Source organism: Charadrius vociferus, unplaced genomic scaffold, assembly GCF_000708025.1.
Source record: "Charadrius vociferus isolate BGI_N301 unplaced genomic scaffold, ASM70802v2 scaffold407, whole genome shotgun sequence".
In the NCBI taxonomy this organism is placed as follows: domain Eukaryota; kingdom Metazoa; phylum Chordata; class Aves; order Charadriiformes; family Charadriidae; genus Charadrius; species Charadrius vociferus.
The window spans coordinates 1,256,889-1,276,101 of NW_009649852.1; the positions used below are offsets into that span (position 1 = coordinate 1,256,889).

Below are 19,213 nucleotides of genomic sequence, written 5' to 3' on the forward strand. Positions count from 1 at the left end.
GCTGATTGACTCCCCCAGAAGAGCTGAAGTGCAAAAAGCCTGTTAAAATGGTGCACTGTTACTCATCCTGTATACTGGGCTCGAATCTAGCCTAATTATGTCGCTGCCAAAATTAAGCACTACTCTTTTAGCCTTACTGAGCGAATATCAGCCTGAGAAACAGATTTTGCATCAACTGAGTCATCGGGAAAATTCTGATTGCGGAGCCTTTTGTTAGTGATGGGGATCCAAGGAGAGGGCACAGCCGCACCTTTTGATGGAAGCAAAAAATAAATTGGTTTGTCAACTGGGCACCTTTGAGAGTTCTGGTTTCTACGCTGTCCACCGAACAGGTCTTCTGCATTCCCCTGATAATGGAGGGGAATTTTATTCCCTGAGGTGCTGGCTGTGACCTGACATTAGTACTACAGGAGCAGCTAATTTAAGGTATAATTTGTGGCAGTGCTTTGTGATTTACCTGTCAACAAACTGCAGCAGAAATTAGCCTTATTATAAAGAGGAGATGAGTCTCACTGCTTATGGGGAATAATGAGTGTGATTCACATTTTGAAAATGTGTTACTGGGAAGAGCAGGGTGGTTTTTTTGTTTGTTTGTTGTTTTTTTTTTTTACAGCCTCTGTTCAGGCATTATTCCCTGGGCATGGCGGAGCACTGGCAGCTCAGACAAAAGGTGGAAACCTCCAGGTAGAAGTAGTTACTAGACACAGAGTGGTCCACAGGTAGCGCCGATGTCCAAATCTTTTATCATACTGAGCCCTCTTTTGACACAATAGTGTTGGTCCGTCTCCAAAGCACCTTCTCTTCCCCCAGTGTCCACCATTAGAGTTTTCTTGCCTGTGCAGTGCTCGTTCATCAGTATTTGGCGAACGTTGTGATAGAAAAAGAAATCCTGCTTCTGGGCAGTAGCTCCCTAGCTTGTGCGGGATAGAATTGGGCATCCAGAAGTCTCCAGTGATTGGAATGTTTGGCCAGATTTTACCTTTCTGGGTTGTTTGTTGATTGGGTTTGGTTTTGTGTTTGGTGTTTTTTTTTTTTTTTTAATGATGGTAAAGCTTTGTTTCTATATGGGTAGATTATGACTTCTGAAGGATTTACAACAACCTGGGAATAAGTGCAAAGCCTGGAGCAAACCGGAGCCCAAGAGCCCATTCTCACGTGGAAGTATTCTGCCAACATCTGTGTTACGCTGTCTTGTCGTTATGATCCTTAATTTAACATGCAGGTTTCTCAAGGTCCTACTTTTTTTTTTTCTTTTGCCTTTTTTTGTTTGTTTATTTTGTTTTCCTTTAGCCTTTTGGACTCGCTACCTTTTACTTGCATTGCTGGACTTGATAGCATCCTTCCTAGCGAAACGCTTTTTTGATAGGATATTTTCAGCACATCACAGACAGTTTTTGGGTAGTGTAGCTCTAAGAACACGGAGGAAGACATCTTGAGGACTGTTTAGTGGTCTTCATTGCGATGCTGTTCTTGTGGTGCTTATACGACCAATTCATTTGGTCGTGTTCTTTTCCTTCGCAGTCCTGATGTTGCCCTACGTGCAGTATTTAAATACTAGATCTGTTTACAAATATGTTAAAGTTTTAACCGTTGCAATAAATTCCAGGAAACTTGAGCTGTAATTGAAACTTGCTCCTGCTAACTTAAACCTGGTGGATTTTATTTATTCTGCTCCCAACACTGTTTCTAAGTTTCTTCTGTATACGACACTGTTCAATTCTCTCCGTGGTTTTTCTGCCAGCCGCTCGGCCTTCAGGACAGGTTGACTTTGTGTTTGAATGGTATTTCTTCCAAAAATTAGAGGAGATTTCTAGGAAAGTTGTAATCTCGTGACAAGTAGTACATGGTAAATTAGTAGTAACCTTCAGTAAATAGCTGACACTCTACTTTTCAATACTGTGGTGTCAGGGTGTCTTCTGAGAGGGATGTATTCTTTTTTGAATTACGATTCATGGGCTGAGTCGTAAATTTAGGATGGTTTCCTGTGTTCCAGGCACTGGAGTGCTCCCAGTCGTGTCAGCGTCAGGCTTGCTTTAAGGCTAGAGCAAGACCATTAAATACAAAGGTATTTAATGACTTTTGACGCTGAGTTTTGAAGTCCCTGATCTGTGGGTCGTTGCGAATCGGGAGATTGTCCTGGGACAGTATCGCTGCGTTGTGTCCTTTTTCCTTTCCCTTGGCTTAGGTGCGTGTAGTCTCAGTTGCCGTTGTTCAGTCTTCCTTGGTAAGGCAAGGAGGAAAATACTTACGAGGAAAATACTCTTCTCTCTGCGTCTCCACTAGTTTTCCTGCGCATCTTTGTGATCTCCTCAACAGGAGCAATAATTAGGGTGGGGAAAAAAGGGAGGATTTCCTTACTGACCATAAAATTGCTAATATGGTAGTTGTATGGGAGTTTCACTCATGCGTCGTTTGCTTCCAGTCCTAAACTATGGTATAACACCAGCGTGTTCTCTTCCACGTACGTAATGATGCCTGTATGCCAGTTTAAATTAAAGATTTTAAAAATACCTTTTTCTTACTGATTTTTTTTGTCTTGCAGCCCTGGAAGAAAGCGTGATTTTTCACCAGTGCTTTGGAGCCAGTACTTTGAATCAATGGAGGACGTTGTGGTAGAAAATGAAACTGGCAAGGATATATCCTTTATTCCCGATTGAACTTTTCTTATTCTCAGTGATTGGGGTGGTATCATGTGTTGTTTAGTTTATTGGGGTTCTTGTCAGCTTTTTCATGTATTTATTCTCATCTTCCATTTTTAATTTTGTCGGGATCAGTGTCAGTAACTAGAGCTCCTAACCTGACATTGAAGATGTACTAGCAAGGTCAGTTCCTGGCGTTGCTTCTCTAGTAACCATTAATTTGAAAAAAAGTGTTTCCAACAGTTCAATAACATATTTTGCAGGGAAATACTCATCAGTTCCCGCAGTTTAAACCATATCAGGATCAAAAGCTGTTTGTTGATTTTTTATTAACAACTGACAATCAGTGAGCTGTGTGCTCGGGATCGGTATCAGCAGTGCAACAGATAAACCTCAACACTGAACGCTTAGATGTTAACAAATACTTCCAAATTTAGGACACTGAGAAAGCACCGCGTGAGGTCACACATACACACCCAAGGTGTGGGTCCCTACTTGTTGCACCCCAAATTGTCAATCCAGTAGCGGTGTGCAGGCAAGGAAGCTTCTCGCTTTGGCCAAGGTGGAGGCGGTGGTGCCACCAGGAAGTCTTCTGGCAGTGTCAAACGAGGTTTAGACTGCTGCCGTTTCCTCTCCAAGGTCTCTGCCCCCTTTGCAAATGTTCCTGTTGCTTTTATACTTCTTTTCAAGTTGACTCCTCTTTGCTAGTCTTCCAGTTACTGTTTAATCCAGCTGATGGCAGTCATCCTCTTTGATGGGCTCAGACCGCTGTTGCATCCAGGCCTTTTGCTAACTGGGAGCGCCCCAACAAGTACAGTGTGTGAAGGTACTGGGACAAGACTTCCCATCAGTCCTACCTCTGCCTACAGTTCTGACAAAAGCAGGTTTGAGAGGTACTTCCAGGTTTTTTGACCTAATTACAAAATGAAAACATTTTAATCTGTGTTTAAAGAACACATTCCTGTAGTTCAAATAGTTGGTTCATTTTTAAGCATGCATATTCTAGCCTGGCCACTAGGAAAAGCAAATTTTCAAGCTATTTTTCTCCAAATACCAATTTAGTAATTACTTCTCTAATGTCGGTAGCATGTGATGCTTTGAAATGAGAAAATTCTCCTTCTTGTTTTGCTCAGCGTGTCATTATTGCGTGTTTATTAACTGCATTTGTCCAATTGATCTTATGAATTCTTCATCGTATGCACCTTGTCTGTCTTTGATGTAAGGGCCGTGCATACCCCTGAGGCTTCATAAATAATAAAATAAAAAGGATAATGGACCTAGTAGGATAGGTGGTGTGCATAAGCATCCTAAATTTAAGCAAATGTTAGTTATTTGGGATTTATTGTGTTACCTGTCACCTTTAACAGAAGCTTGAGCTCCTGTACGATAGGCTGTGGACAGATGCGTCCTGTGGAAGCAGCTGAATTAATGAATGGAGTTGGTGCTTGGTGTTCTGCCCCAGCTACCTGTTACTGCTGCATCAGATCTCCTTGTGTGAGCGAAGCCCAGCTGATGAAATTGTCTTACTGAAATGGCGTAGGCAGCACCTGCGTGAACTGTCTGCAACCGGCAGATCCAAAGGGCGCTGCAGTATTCAGCAGAAAAAGGATGAGCAGCCTCACCCGTAACCGCAGCTAGCTCGGTTAGATTCAGAGGAACGGTTTTGGGCCACCCCAAGGACAGATGGAGAACAGCAGAAGGAGGTGAAGTGACTTGTCTGATCTGTTGGTCACAATTTCAGGCACCAAACGCAGATCTCACAACTCCCAGTTCTGTTCTTTTCCCTAAGCGACGTTGTTTTTAGTGATAGTTAAAGTGATTTATATATATCTATAAAGATATTTATTAATATCTATTATTAATATCTATTATTAATATCTAATATCTATTAATATCTATTTAAAGATATATATATATCTAAATATATACTGTAAGGGGACTTTAGCTTACCCTAGAGAAGCATCTTTGCTGTGTATGTCCCAGAGAGTAATTATATTGCCTTAAAAATCTTCTTTACTGGTGTATCTGACGTTTTTCCTTGGAAGTAATAAGAAAATGCACCAAATCAAAATTACGTGCTCCAAAGAGCGTGCTGATCGTGGTTTGGTTTTTCTCTTATTTGTTCGGTTCACTGTCGTGCACGGCGGGGAAAGGCTGTGGGCAGGAGATGTGTGGATTACAGGGAGGGGGAGACCTGGGCAGCGGGAAGAGAACTCTTGAAGCTTAAATAAAGTGGGTTAAGTTTTGTCCGGGTTATGCTTACACGTGCCGGTTGATCAGAGGGAGAAATGAGGTCTGGGGTACGCAAGGGTAGAAACGAAACACTGTTGGGTATTGCAGACTCCGAAATACATTCAGCTGAGTAACTTACTTCAAATAACTCCGTGAAATATCCTTAACTGTTCATACACTTTTCGAATTTACAAAAGTGGATTGGAGGGGCCCGTCTTGCTGCTGCTACACGGTGGAGGCCATTCTGCACTTTCCTGGGCTGTATTTACTGTAAGTAAGCTGCTGCCTTGTGGAAGTATGTATGTATGCAAATACAGTCCTCTGAGCGTGGAAGGCAACTAACCATTCAGCTATGCTGATCATGGGAAAATCAGTTCAGAAAACCATCTTATAATCTCCCGGTGCACACCTGACTCAGGTCTTCTAAATATTTCACTGTCAGCGTATTTATTATATAGGCAAAGCACATGCAAAGGTTTATCGTCTAGGTTTTAATTAGCAGCAGTAACCAAAACTGTGCCTGTTTTAATGAAGTGCCGAGACATTTCTCACGATAGCATACCCGTTTTTTTTTTCAGAAGGCTGCTTTTTCGTGATTACCAGTGAAAGTTCGACAGCTTTATCTCGTCGTAACAATATTATCTTTGCATGGTTGAGGTCCTCTTTGATTTGTCGAGAAATCTCATTTTGTCGATAGGAGTGTGGAGACTGAGCAAATGAAAATTCCCCCCCCCCCTTGAAAAAATAAAGGGAGTTAAGGAAGAAAACTTCTAAAGGATTTCAAGTAAAGTAAAATCACTTGCAGTGTGTGATTTTTATTTGGGACATTTTTAATCCAGGAGCTCTTCAAGCTGTCTAGTGCCCTTAACAGAAGGATGCTGTAGGATGACTTTCATGGAAGTGCGACTGGGCAGATGAAATCTCTGCGTCTCCCCTGTGCCTTTGGCTGTGTCATATTTGTTTCGCAGTTGGGTGGGTTGTAGATCCCTTAGTCTTTCGGCAGAGATTCAAATGAAGAACAAGAATGAACGTTTTAGAAGAGTCGCTACCAACTGTTCTTGAATTCCCAACATGACTACTGTTGAGTAATCCTGATGGTGTAATCATAGACTGTCTTATATTATGATGAGACCGAATAGATAGATACTTCGCTAACTGGGCTGTAATTTTGGTGTTGAGGAGTGGTTTTGCACCTCACAGTTCATGTGTAACTTGAGCTGACCCAGGGACTGGTGCAGACACGGGTCTTCTGAAACTGTTGAACTTTATAAGACTTAAATCTCTGTCTTCCTAAATGCTGTAGTTACTTGCTTGCAGCTCATTAGTTGCCAAGGTGGATGGATGTCTTTTCCTCTGCTAGTTTAGTGGGTTTTGTTATGGTATACAAGTGCCTTAAAGAGATGTAGTGAATGTCACTTCTTTTAATTGGAGGCAAAGGTATGAAGTCACGCTTTTCTCAATTAAGGAAAGGGCTTCTTACGAGTCACTTCCACCCTCTCCAGAGCTCTTTATTTCCAATAGCAACACCAATACTATTTTTACATTTAAAAATCTCCAGAGTTGAATTTTGTGGAGGGATTGCAGTCATAACACTGTACCTTATACCTTACGCTTACTGGCTTTTCATGTTACTGTTAGCGATTAACGAAGTTAGGTCATGTACAAGACTCGCATAGATTTACGCCTTGCGCTTGAGACTCCATCTGGAGAAAGAAACCGCCGCAACAAGTAGCTCATGCCTCCGTGTGGCTGCTAGAGAATTATTTCCTTTGTGCATTTTGAAATAGAAGTTTGTCCCAAGGAATCCAGTGTTAAATCTTTGGGATGAACCAGAACTTAAAAAAAAAAACCCCAAAACTAAACAACTCCTCCCCCCCCAAAAAAAAACCCAAGAAGAAACCCAAATTGGGAAGCATTGAGGATAACCATCTGTGAATAAAATAACAGCCTGCGGGAGCGGCGTGCTCCTTTCTTCCTTTGCTTATTGGCCTGGCAAGTTCCTGGATGATGTGTTTGTACTTCTCTTGGCCAAAGTACTCCTGTTTGGATAAAACTCAGGGCGCTGGAAAGCTGCCCATTCTCTCACATGGTGTTGATGATCCTCTTTCCTCACTCCTTACTGACAAGAGTTTGATTTTTAGCAGCAGACTGCTGTTCTGGCTAGTTAAATTATTGCTTAGGTGCATAAGCACCTTGCAGGTGGAGGTTTCAGGGTGTCTTTAGGGGCTCTAAAATATTAACTTGTGAATTTGGTGGGTTTTGGGCGAGCAACTGCTACAGTCGTTTACGAGCTGAATAGCTGAACAACCAAAATATGAGGACTGGAGTGCTCTCTGCCTGGTTTGTAGGTGGTTCTATTAAGAATCCCTCAACAAATTCCCCGACTCCTGCAGGGCTGTTATTTAAATAATCAATGATTCCTTAACACAAAAGTCTTCCTTTCAACAAAGAATGCCACTTAATCACTGCGATGCCTGAAATAACTTATGCAAATTGAGCTGTCAGGAACAAATAGAGCCAGAATCCTATTGCAGCTCTACTTTACTTTAAAAAGATTCCCCATTTGTTACCCTCAACCCCTCTGGACTAATCCATTTTTGTACATTTCAGCCTTCCTGTAAAATTCTGGGTTTTGAGAGCAAATTGAATGCGAGCTGCGAAGCAGCTGCTTCATCTTCACGTCTGCTGTATAGCCAAGACTAATTTTATCTAATTAATTTTGACTAATGTTTGTGGGGCTTGGGGAAGGGGGACGTTACTCTGGTGTCTGTAATCCCACTGCCGCATTTCAGTTTTCAGAGGTGCTACCAAGCTTGAATTAATTATCGTAGAAAACACGTATAATGTCTTATGCACAGTGAAATCGATGTCCTCAGAGATGGCGTTAACGATGGTAGAAAGGATGGAGCTTTGGTTAATTAAGGATAGTTCATATGGAATATTCTTGCTTGCTTTCTAGGACACCTCATGCAATCCAGGTTCAGCCACTTTGTTGACAGTAGAGGGGTTGTGTCGCACCATCCGAACCTTCGCTGTTGTTTCAGGGAGTGCTAAAAGTTGCTAATCCTTTCGCAGATGAGCTGTGGCACTTTGCAAATTATATTATCTTTGTTCCTTCTTGCAGTCTGCAATTATTAACAGGATTCAGTGTAGGATTGTGGCTCTAGATCTCCGAGGCCATGGTAAGTAAAACAAATAAATAAATTCAAAATCACATAAGCATGTTGCATGCTTTCGTCTTTTAAAGGTGTAATGAATCCTTCCCAAGCTGACTAAGAAAGCATCCGTAAGGCATCCCAATTTTTGTTCAAAAGCAGGGATGGAAAAGTGGCTTCTAGAGCTCCACAGCCACCCGTCCTCACGTGCCCGAAGCTGAAACTCTCCGCGCCTCTGTGTGAGGCAGTGATGGACTCATTCCTTCCTACACACTGGCACTAACCCCCTCCTTCATATTTTCGTAACCTATAGGTGGTCTTTACCGTTAGAAATAAGGTCTGTTCTTTAGTTTTAAGATAGATTGCAAATATGGAACAGTAACGGGGAGCGTTTCCTACCCGTAAGCTGTAATGCGATAAAGTACCAACTGTTCCTTTTAATTCCAGGTTTCTTAATTATTCATGTTAACTGCAGTAGGCTCGCTCTTAATAACTGTGCCAAAAAAGCTTTGTACAGTTGCTGCTCTAATTCCTGAGGGGGCTGAGGGTTTCCAGCTTCTGTGAACTTTACTTTTTTTGTTCTTTCAGGAGAAACAAAAGTTAGGAATCCTGAAGATCTGTCTGCAGAGACTATGTCAAAGTAAGGAAACATATGTTCTCTCTTCGGTATTTCACTTTTCACAAACCTTTTATTTCCTTTCCTTGATTGAACAATAAACTGCTTGAGGACGCACAACCTTTATTCAAGGGAGCTGGAAGATAGTTTCATTTCACGTTATTCTGGCAGTTGTTCCTTCTTTTCCTTCCGTTTTGGGACAGTTTGAGATTTATTTCAAGTTTTACCTCTTCTAGCTGGGTCAGGTTCCAAACTGGAGGCGTTCTCTAGGTACCCTCAGTCTTAAAACTCGCTTTAAAGATCAGTGGCTTCATTGCAGTGAACACTTTAAACCTGCAAGACACTTTTAATACTTGCTAGAGATTTCTTAACAGCAGGGGAACGCTTAATGCTTTCCTTGGACATAACCAACTGGGGCATTTTAGCTCGAAATGGCCGGTTTGGTCCTTCCTGGGCTCCTCGAAGCGAGCATTCCCGAGGTGCCCGCCTTGGACTGGCGGCATCCCCAAAGTGCGGGTCACAGACTGAGGCTTCCAAGCGTGGAGGGAGTTGTTTTTTCAAACCATCCCGACCTGCTTTGGGATGCAAATCCCCCTCTTGACAAAGCTGTAAGAAAAACAAATACCCGCTGCTAAGCACATTACAGTTATGTCCACATTTAGCACAAAGAAACCCTTTGCTATGACTACAATTAAATCACGAAGGATTTTGTGAACTTCGTATGAGCAAATCCCTTTGGTTTGTTGCGGGGAGGCCATGTGTGAAATGTATTCTGACTTCCATTGTATACCTTATTGCTGCTGCTTACGGCTTGTCAGATCCTGATGTGGCACTGTCCTGAGGAGATGCCCTATGAAACGTTCAGAATTTTTCAGATCTGGAGCAGCACTACCGTGGGGGGGAAAACAAGTTCCTTTTGTTTTTAAACCTTTCTCTCCTCTTTGTGATGAACTTGGAAGTTATTCCTGAATAGCCTTTAAATGGGACCCTTAAATTATAGCTAGTTTTCTTTGGTTTTAATTAAATCCTCAAGCAATTTTCTCTGACAGAACAAACAAGCTGGTCAACTTTTTTTTTTTTTTTTTAATTTTTTATTCCATTTTCTAGTTGCAACACTTCTCGGGTCTCCGGTTCCTCTGAATGGTCTTAGTCAGGAAAGGCAGTTTGGGTGTCTTCAACTGCAGTGCTCTTCAGTAGATTCCAATCATTAGCTCTGCTCTTGTTTTGGGTTTTGTGAATCACACCAGCCAGCATTCACGTACGGCAGTGACGGCGTCAGCTTAGAGCAGGTGCCTTATGGAAAGGAGGGGGAATTGCCCCTTGCCTTGTAGTCTCTGTGCTCATAAAAAGTCTGAATCTTTGTGCTTGTGCTTGCTGTTGTTTATCTTTGTCTTGGTCAGTAGGGCTCCGTTATTTTTCTCGCTTTAATTGCAAAAGGTTTCTCCTTCCAGAACGGGAATTTCTTAGTCTATGCTTCCATGCAAGAGGATTTGGTAGCTTTCTCACCTTTTATTTAAAATGCCTACCAGCTAATGTCAATGTAAAAGGTTCTCTTCAGGCATTTCTTTTAAATGAACGCTTTCTGTTAATAAAAAGGGAAATGATGTGCTTGTTCAGGAAGGTATTGGCTTGAATGATTTCCTGTATTGCTGCCTAGATGAAACGGTGATAAGAGAATAAACTTGTCTTCGTTACCTGAGGGTTGATATGAGCATACAGAGAGGATTTGAAGCCGGACATCTATCTTGGTTCTGTATTTCCTCCTCCTGTTGTACAAATCTGCTTCAGAAATGTATCAAGGTAGAGATGCCAACCATGCTTTTGTCTCAATGTGACAGAGACGTTGGAAACGTGGTCGAAGCTCTGTATGGGGACCTTCCTCCCCCTATCATGCTGATTGGGCACAGCATGGGGGGTGCCATCGCGGTGCACACGGCGGTCGCAAATTTGGTGCCGAGTTTACTGGGTCTGTGCATGATCGACGTTGTGGAAGGTAAGTGTGTGTACCCTTGGACAGGCTTCCGTACCCTTGGATGGGGTTCTGTCTTCCACGTTGATCTTTTTCTTTTATCCCCAAATCCCTGAATAGAGAAAGTTTTGCCCAGTTTTTAAACCAATGCCAGTTCCGTCCTCCTAACAGATGCTACCTACGCAAAAGTCTTTCTAGTGTGACCCTCCTTTTGCTTTTCTCAGATCACAGAACCCCAGAATGGTCAGGGTTGGAGGGACCCTCTGGAGCTCCCCCAGTACCACCCCCTGCCAGAGCAGGGGCACCTCCAGCAGTGGCACAGGACAGCGTCCAGGCGGGTTTGGAATGGCTCCAGAGGGGGAGACTCCCCCACCTCTCTGGGCAGCCTGTGCCACTGCTCTGCCACCCTCACAGCAGAGAAGGTCCTCCTCAGGTTCAGATGGAACTGCCCATGGTCACCTTTGTGCCCGTTCCCTCTTGTCCTGTCACTGGACACCACTGGAAACAGACTGTTCCCATCCCCCGGCACCCTCCCTTGAAGGATTTATCAGCATTGATAAGATCCCCCCTCAGTCTTCTCTTCTCCAGACTAAAAAGCCCCAAATCCCTCAGCCTTTCCTCATCAGAAAGATGCTCCAGTCCCCTCAGCATCTCCGTAGCCCTTTGCTGGACCCTCTCCAGCAGTTCCCTGTCCTTCTTGAACCTTCTTGAGCTTGTCCTTCAGATGCGCTATTTTCCTGATAATTTCTTTGCAATACTTTCATGTTAGCATGGAGAACAGTGTCTTTTTATATGATGCGTGGTGTTCCTGAGTGGTTACTGCCTTCTCTTACTGTCTGAATGTCCTACCTGTTAAAATACTAATTCTCTGATGTGGGAGCAGGTGTGACTGTGGGCTTAGGAGTACTAAGCTGTACTGTACTTAACAGCATAAAATCCCCAGTGAGCTCCAGTTCTCTCCGAGAGTATTCCTGGTATCCGGTTCTGCATAGAGGAATGTGGCAGTAATTTCATCAGACGCCATAAAGTTAAAAACTTGGTTTTAGGTACAGCCATGGACGCGTTGAACAGCATGCAGAACTTCTTAAGGAGTCGTCCCAAAACGTTCAAGTCACTTGAGAATGCCATCGAGTGGAGGTAACGCGTGGGCTTACGTCATCCCCCAAATCACTTGTCCTTGTAGCTTGACTCCCAAAGGAAACAAAGTTTGTAGAATTTGTCTGTTTTCTCCTTTTGTGCTCACTTCCCCAACTGTTGTCACCAATTCCTTGGCTGATTTGAGAGTGAGAGGTCTCAAAGATAATTAATTTTCTGGGAAATTTTGGGTGGGCATTGGAGAAGGGTCCTCTAAGAGCTTCCACTAAGGGAAAGCTTCATGGTATGAGTTGTACCTTCCTTGTAAGTGTCCCAGCTGTTACAGAAGAAGCTTGAAACATCCCAGTCTGTAAGAAATGGGATTTATTTCTGATTCGGAAAGAATTAATTACGCATCTGGGAGCTGAATTTGAAAGGGAGAGGCCTCATAGTTAAGTTTGTAGACCGGAGTACAGAAAGGTCAGTTCTGGTACCAGTTACCCAGCGTAGTTTTTGACCTCTCCCTGTCCCCTGCCGTGAGGTGGGTATAACCCTATTTCACTGTTTCCCCATCAGCACTTCTCCCACGTGTCTCTTAAATTCACAGTTACAGTGACAACGAGGGGTTCAGGTAAGTTGTCATGTAGCGTGAGCCCCTCCGAACGCCTTCTGAGAACAGGAGCTTGGGGAATGGTTTGGGGAAACTGTGAGCTGTAAAGGGCTTTTGCTCCTGTTTCTGGACCTGTTACTGATTCTGTTTCGTAACTATTTCTGCCCTTTTTTCTTTTCTAGCGTAAAAAGTGGACAGATAAGAAATCTTGAATCTGCCAGAGTTTCTATGGTTGGTCAAGTCAAACAGTAAGTGGTTGGTTTCTTATTTTAAAGCTCTTAAAATCATCTTGTATGTTTTACAATACCGTTACGACAGAGCGTAAATGCACTTGGAAGCGAAAATTTCTTCTAGCAAATACGATTTCCTTCTCAGTTGATTGTACTTGGTACCTGCAGCAGCACTGAATCATAATCATGGCACTTGGAGAAAATCATAGAATCATAGAAAACCTGGCCAAAATTTCCCTGGGGCAAAATCCTCCAAGAGCCATGTTTTAAAAGGTTAAAAGAGTTTAACTACTGCTGGTTGTGTGTGCCTTGGTCTGTCTGCTTTTTGGCACCCATTAACAAATAAGTGTTAGTCTGATGCCTCTTCTTTTCATCCACAGCTGCTTTTAAACTTGCAGGGATTTTTCTCAGCCACTATCTGAGAAATTGATGACTACTTTAGGTTAAAAACTGGGGATTTTTTTTGTTTGTTTTGGCAGGGAATCAGTTTCTGGCTTTATTTTCACAGGTGTGAAGGGGCTGCCAGTCCTGAATGTCCTAAAGCCATAGTGGAGGGTATTATTGAAGAAGAGGAGGAGGAGGATGAAGATGAGGAAGGGGGAGGCTCTGTCAACAAAAGGAAGAAGGAAGATGACACAGAGGTAGGGAGTTTCTTGCTGTCTTTTCAGCTCGTGTTTGCACAATGTTCCTTTGCAAGAGAAGGATAACTATGGGCTACAAATCATTCTAACCTAAAAGGGAGCAACTCCGCGGACCAAAAACTTTATATTGTGACTTGTTTTTCTTCTTCGTCTCGTGCCACCGATTCTATCTTGGACTGTCACCTGAAAGCGTGTGTTTGGTTTTCTTTTCTCAGGTGCTCACAGATTTAGTGCGCGTGGCCTGAAATGGGGCTTCTGGCCTGAGTGAGGAATGCTCTTTTCTAAATCTTTGTGGTATTTTTGTTCGTTTCTAAGGCACAGTAGCGTTCAGGAGGCCGTACAGGCAATTGCAAGCTAGGAATGTAAATTCCTCAAGGAAAAGCGTTGTAGCCAGCTTAGCCCCTTTTATTTCTGTCGCCTGAGTAAGAGCCGAGTCTGGATGTTCAGACGCTTCGTGAGCTATTTGTGCTAGTAAAAAGTAGCAAATTGAGTGCCCTGAAAACTGCAGCCTTCTCTTCATCTATAGGTGTAGCTCCTGCTGACTTTCTTGTTCCCTACTTGTGTACTTTGGCTGTGATTTGGAGAGAATTTTAGGAGCAAGGAGGGTCATCCACTGGAAGCGTGTAATCCACCAGAGGGAGTCAGTATTTTTTTTTTTATATATACCTCCAAGTGCTACTCTGAGTTCATTTTATTTCAGCTGTTTTACTGATTGCTAATGCAGAGCTCTCTCTCCTCCCTGCAGACAAAGAAGGAGCACTTATACACGTGGCGAATTGAACTGGCGAAAACAGAAAAGTACTGGGATGGCTGGTTCAGAGGTTTATCTAACCTTTTCCTAAGCTGTCCAACTCCAAAGCTTTTGCTTTTAGCTGGTACGTGTGTCTTCCAGTCCTCTTTAGGTTCGGTGGCTGTTCGTTTCAATCTCATTTGATGTTAAAGAATAAGGTCAGCCTTTGGCTAATGTCCTTCCTGAGACTAGCAGATCTGTCTCTTCCGCCTTGACTTTTCTATGTATGCTGAAATATCATAAACCGGTCTCTTTGATCCGTGCAGATGTGGAATTAGTTCAGAGCCTCTAATACCAAAATAAGACATAGTGACACGCTGTGTATTGCTGCTGTTGAATGGGCATTTTACCTGTATGATGTGGAAGAAGAGCAAACGGGACAAATCCAAGCTGCCCTTCTTACCTCCACTACTATGATATTTTCCTACAGATAGGGTGTGATTTGAACTTTTCAACTGGAAGTCAAATTATCGACATCCTAGAGCCAGTTGTAGGCGCTTTTTGTCCCCTGATGGGGAATTAAGTGGGGAACCAAGATAAATACCCTTTAAGGTCGTAGGGAAGGATGTGTTCTTGCGTTTTTGGCTGGGATTCTTTCCCGTCACTTTACTCTCTTGAGTTGCAGCAGTGAAAAGTCCTTGTGAGTGTCGGAGATGATGTTTCTTCTGAATTTTTCAAGCCAAATGTCTCCTTCGAAATGTTGAGTAAAGCCCTGCTTAGACAGTCATGTTCTCTCTGGCTTTTCTCCAATACATCTGTTTATTTGATTGTAGGTGTTGACAGGCTGGATAAAGATCTAACAATTGGACAGATGCAAGGTAAATATTTAATATTGTTACTCTATACTTACTGTAATGCTCTTTTTGGATGGTAGCTTGTTGCTATGGGTACGCGAATGAGAGATAGCTGGAACGGCTTCTTACCAGGTGCAGTCTATATTGAAACAAATGTGCATTAGAAAATTAGTCCATCCCAAAGTGTTCTCTAACTGCCTGTGGTTGTAGGAAAGGTGGAGAAGTTGCAAAGGGAAAGGTTCAGTTAGAAGTTGGGAAAGGTTCAGTTAGAAGTTGGGAAAGGTTCAGTTAGAAGTTGGGAAAGGTTCAGTTAGAAGTTGGGAAAGGTTCAGTTAGAAGTTGGGAAAGGTTCAGTTAGAAGTTGGGAAAGGTTCAGTTAGAAGTTGGGAAAGGTTCAGTTAGAAGTTGGGAAAGGTTCAGTTAGAAGTTGGGAAAGGTTCAGTTAGAAGTTGGGAAAGGTTCAGTTAGAAGTTGGGAAAGGTTCAGTTAGAAGTTGGGAAAGGTTCAGTTAGAAGTTGGGAAAGGCTGTTGCCGTGTTTTTTGTTCAGTCTAGCGTTCGGTGTTCCCAGCACCGGGGCTGCCACGCTTCTCTTGGATCAGAACGATTGTCTGTGAAAGTTTCTTTCTAATCTGTTTTTTCCCTTCCTAACTACATTCCTGATGTTCCTAGCTAGAACGCTCGAGACCATCCAAAACTGTCTGGTCTCCCGGTGTTTCTGGCAGATATCAGACCAAGATTCAGCATCTACATTAATGTTTTGGAGTTTGTGGTTTAGTTTGTTTTCTTCCCCATCCCAGCTTCATTGATTTCCAGAGTAACCAGTCCTGGAAAGTAGTATTGGGTAACAGGATAAACATTACGTTAAGGTAGATCTGATAACCGTTCCAACTCTGAAAGGTAGTCTTGCCTGCATTGAGAAGCTCTAAGAAGTTTAACTCCTGGGACCCGGCTCCAGTTACACCTGGGGAAGATGAATTAAGCAGCCGGTTCTTGCTTTCTTTTGAAACTGTCTGCTGGGTGTATCGTACGGTTTGCTTTAGACTCTTCTGCCTTCCGTGGTCTCTCTTTGCCGGATGCACATAGTGAGGTTTAGTGAGGTTTTTTTGTAAAGAATGAGAGATCCTTTTTAAAGGAGTTCATAAATTCACAGTGCTTTTAAGGGTGTTCTGTCTGATGTTTCCTATGTACACAAGAACTGCTTGCCTAAACCATTGCTGTTAGAAATCAAGACCGTTTAAAAAGCAGCTCCAGTCACGACTCTCTTGATCCGCAGGGAAGTTTCAGATGCAGGTCCTCCCGCAGTGTGGCCATGCGGTCCATGAAGATGCTCCAGACAAGGTGAGCCCCACTGTGGGGTTGAAGCTAGATAAATCACGGTCTTCACAGCTTAAATGCAGAAGGGGTCCGTTGCTTACTATGAAGCGGAGATTATACTTCAGGGGTGGTTTTTGGCACATCTTAACTGGCTATTCACAAAACAGCTTGGATTTTTAAGCTGGCTGGAAAGCCTGGGCTGAGATGCTACGTGACACAGGGCTTGGCTGGATTACGGATTTAACTCTCGGGCTAGTGGTGATACAACTAACTCTTACCACGTGGAGTGTGGCTTTATCCGCCCTACCTTTCCTCGTGAAGTTCTCCACTCTCCCCCCGTGCTAAGCTGCAGCTTTTGGGGTTGGGCTGTGCTTTGCTGAGTTGGGTGGTTCACGTTTTCCAAATACAAACCAAATGTTACTGGAATAGCTTACAGACGGAGCAGCGCTGCTTCTGGGTACTGCTGAAGTTAGTGTCCAGATAGAATCAGGAATGTGGTGCAGCCAGTGGAGCCTGTGGTTGGAAACACGTCTGGTTTTACAGCTTGTTCTATACTGACCGCTGTGAGCGTAAATCTCAGTCTTTCTGTGCTTCACGTTACGGAATAGGGATTTTTATCTACACATACCGAGTTCCTGCATTGTTATTCTTTTTAATACACATTCTAAGTGGTATTAATGGTGTCTCGATTTATCCTTTATAGGAATAACTTCTGTCGTGATTTCACCAGACCTTTTTTACCCGCTAAACTTAGGCGTTGTTTTGAGAGTTACTGAAAGAGGTGGTGAAAAAGTTTTGTCAGTTCTTGATTGTGTGGTCAGTGTCAGAGTAAAGGTTGAAGCACGTAGTTCCTTCTTTTATATATAAGGCCGTTATTATACAGAGCTCTTAGTTTCAAAGGAGCACGCTTGATTCCACCAGAGGGTCCTGAGGACACGAACTGTTGTTGGAAACGCTGCAGGCTTTGAAAACTACTGGATTTCTTGTTATCTTCCTGTCCCTTTTAAATTCTAACTGGGTTTGGTTTTGGTTTTTTTTTTTTTCCCCCTTCCCTCAGGTTGCTGAAGCTGTTGCAACGTTCCTGATCCGTCACAGGTTTACAGAGCCCATCGGTGGATTCCAGTGGTGAGGCTCTGCGGGTGCTAGAGCTGGGCAGTCCTGGGGCTTTTCCTCTCACTGCCTGCGCGTTCGCCTCTCAATGTGGGAGGCTGGAGTTTTAGCCTAATGCTAAAAACCGCATGTAAACAAACAGCCTTGAATCACAGCCAGTAATGCCTTTGATGTTTGTGTTCTCTCTAAACTTCTCGCGTGTTAATGTAACCTCCTTCCTTGGAGGCGAGAAGCGAAGCAGATCCTCCCTAGCTGATTCCTTTCTTCATAGCCTGCCTGAAGGCAGAATTACAAGTTTTATGGTATTTAGTTTAAATAGCCTTTTATTTAAGTAATCGAGGCCCTGTGTTTTGGAAACAACTTGCCCCACACTTCTCTTGGCCAAGAAATACTGGTGAGATTAGACAGGTAAAGATCTGTGCTTCGCTTTGCAGACTTCCTATACTTATCTCAGCTGTTTTCATATCATGATAAACTGTAGAAGCCACACAGCAGCGAGAGCAGGTTGTGACAGATAAAGTTGATCGGAAAAACTCACAAAGTCTTAGTTTACAGTACCATAAAGCTAATAACTAAACCAACGCTTAGACCTCCTAAAAGGTGCTAATCTGTTTTACCATTCACCTGAAAGGTGATCCTAAAATAAGCACGTTTCTTAAGCAGTCCTGAAAAGTCTTCCTGCTTTTAGCGAAGATTTTTTTCAACAAAAATCTAGAAGCCCCAAATTGTGTGATGCTGTAGGACTGGCAAGGCTAAAGAAGTACTGCTCGATGATCTCTTTCTCTTTTTACCCTTTATCCTGTGCCCTTGGGGATGAAACAGTAGAAGCGTAGGACTGGGGACCGCATATTTTAAATCCATTGAAAGGATATGGTGTAGGTTGATGTGTAGATGGTGAGAGAGGGAGGAGACCGAAGGACTGTACTGCATTGCAGTGTTGACTCTCCACCAGGTATTTGGCAAACTGTGCTGTCTCTCTGACGCTTTGAAGGTGCTGACCTGCTGCTCCTGCGGTTGTGGCTGTAGTAAAAGCAGCTTTAAAACCAGAGGCTTGGAGAAAGTGGGCCTTATTGTGTCTTTAAGCCGTAGACAGTAACGTGTGAAGCTTTTGTGCTTCTCACTGTTACGTAGCTTACAAGCTGTTACAGTTGTTGAATGCATCAACGCCGATTTTTAAGCTGCGTGATGGGCTCCTTTTGGCTGTGTTTGATCTTGGGTAAACAGCTAAATTGAGGATGTCCCAGAGTCAAATATCTGCAGAGAATACCTTGATTTTAATGTGTGACCTTTCTTCCACTCTCTTTTTTTCCCTCCTAGTGTGTTTCCTGCTTGTTAATACCCTGGTGTTCTCCAGCACTGAGTCCCGTTGTAAATAAACTGCACCAGAGGCCACTGTGATGTATCCATATCCTTTCATCTCTCCAGTTCAGCAGCAGCGAGAAGTTGGTGTGAGATTCATCCCCCTAGAACTAGTTCTCCAGAATGTGTAAATGCTTAGGGACTTCCTTGCTGGGAAGCAGCTTGTACTGAAGACCGTGAAAAGCTCTTCAAGCCCTTGGAAGTGGGCTCCTCTCTGCTGCCACGAGGAAAGACCTCCTGAAATCCCAAGTAGTCAATCATCCCGATCTCCATCGATTCTCAGGCTTTCTCGGACCCAACGGCAAAGGGGCCGTTGGCAGTCCAGATCCACCGAGGGCATTGCAGCATAGCCAAAGGCTTCAGGATTTCTCCACGGAATCGTCTAATCGTCTTTGAAGTGCCCCTTAGGTTTGTTTTTTTATATACGCCGTTTCTTTCCCCTAAAGCAGATGAGGAATCGGCTTCGTTGGGAGCTCAGGTTTCGTCTCGCCGACGCCAGCCTTACGAGTTATGCTGCGGGAACAGCCTAGATGCTGCTTTCCTGCGCAACGTTGGACGGGACTGTAAAACAAAACAGGTGAGGGGGGACCGGGAGCTCCGTTTCAGAGCCTTGCAGCTTTCTTAATGCTTGTTTCAATCTCTCACTGAGAAAAATAGCCTGGATCGCTCCGTCTGCTGC

The 19,213-nt window shown here is 43.4% G+C and overlaps 1 protein-coding gene across 1 annotated transcript; it reads left to right on the top strand.

Annotated features, from left to right (window-relative positions):
- Positions 1 to 640: 640 nt before the first annotated feature.
- On the top strand, positions 641 to 19,050 carry PPME1 (protein phosphatase methylesterase 1). Its single transcript, XM_009891013.1, has 14 exons — positions 641 to 684; positions 2,543 to 2,636; positions 5,049 to 5,141; positions 7,996 to 8,053; positions 8,615 to 8,666; positions 10,481 to 10,635; positions 11,658 to 11,748; positions 12,478 to 12,543; positions 13,034 to 13,166; positions 13,912 to 14,041; positions 14,730 to 14,774; positions 16,025 to 16,089; positions 17,123 to 17,190; positions 18,493 to 19,050. Exons 1-14 carry the CDS (start codon positions 641 to 643, stop codon positions 18,509 to 18,511), a joined length of 1,113 nt encoding a protein of 370 aa, XP_009889315.1. The 3' UTR covers positions 18,512 to 19,050.
- The last annotated feature ends 163 nt before the right edge of the window (positions 19,051 to 19,213 follow it).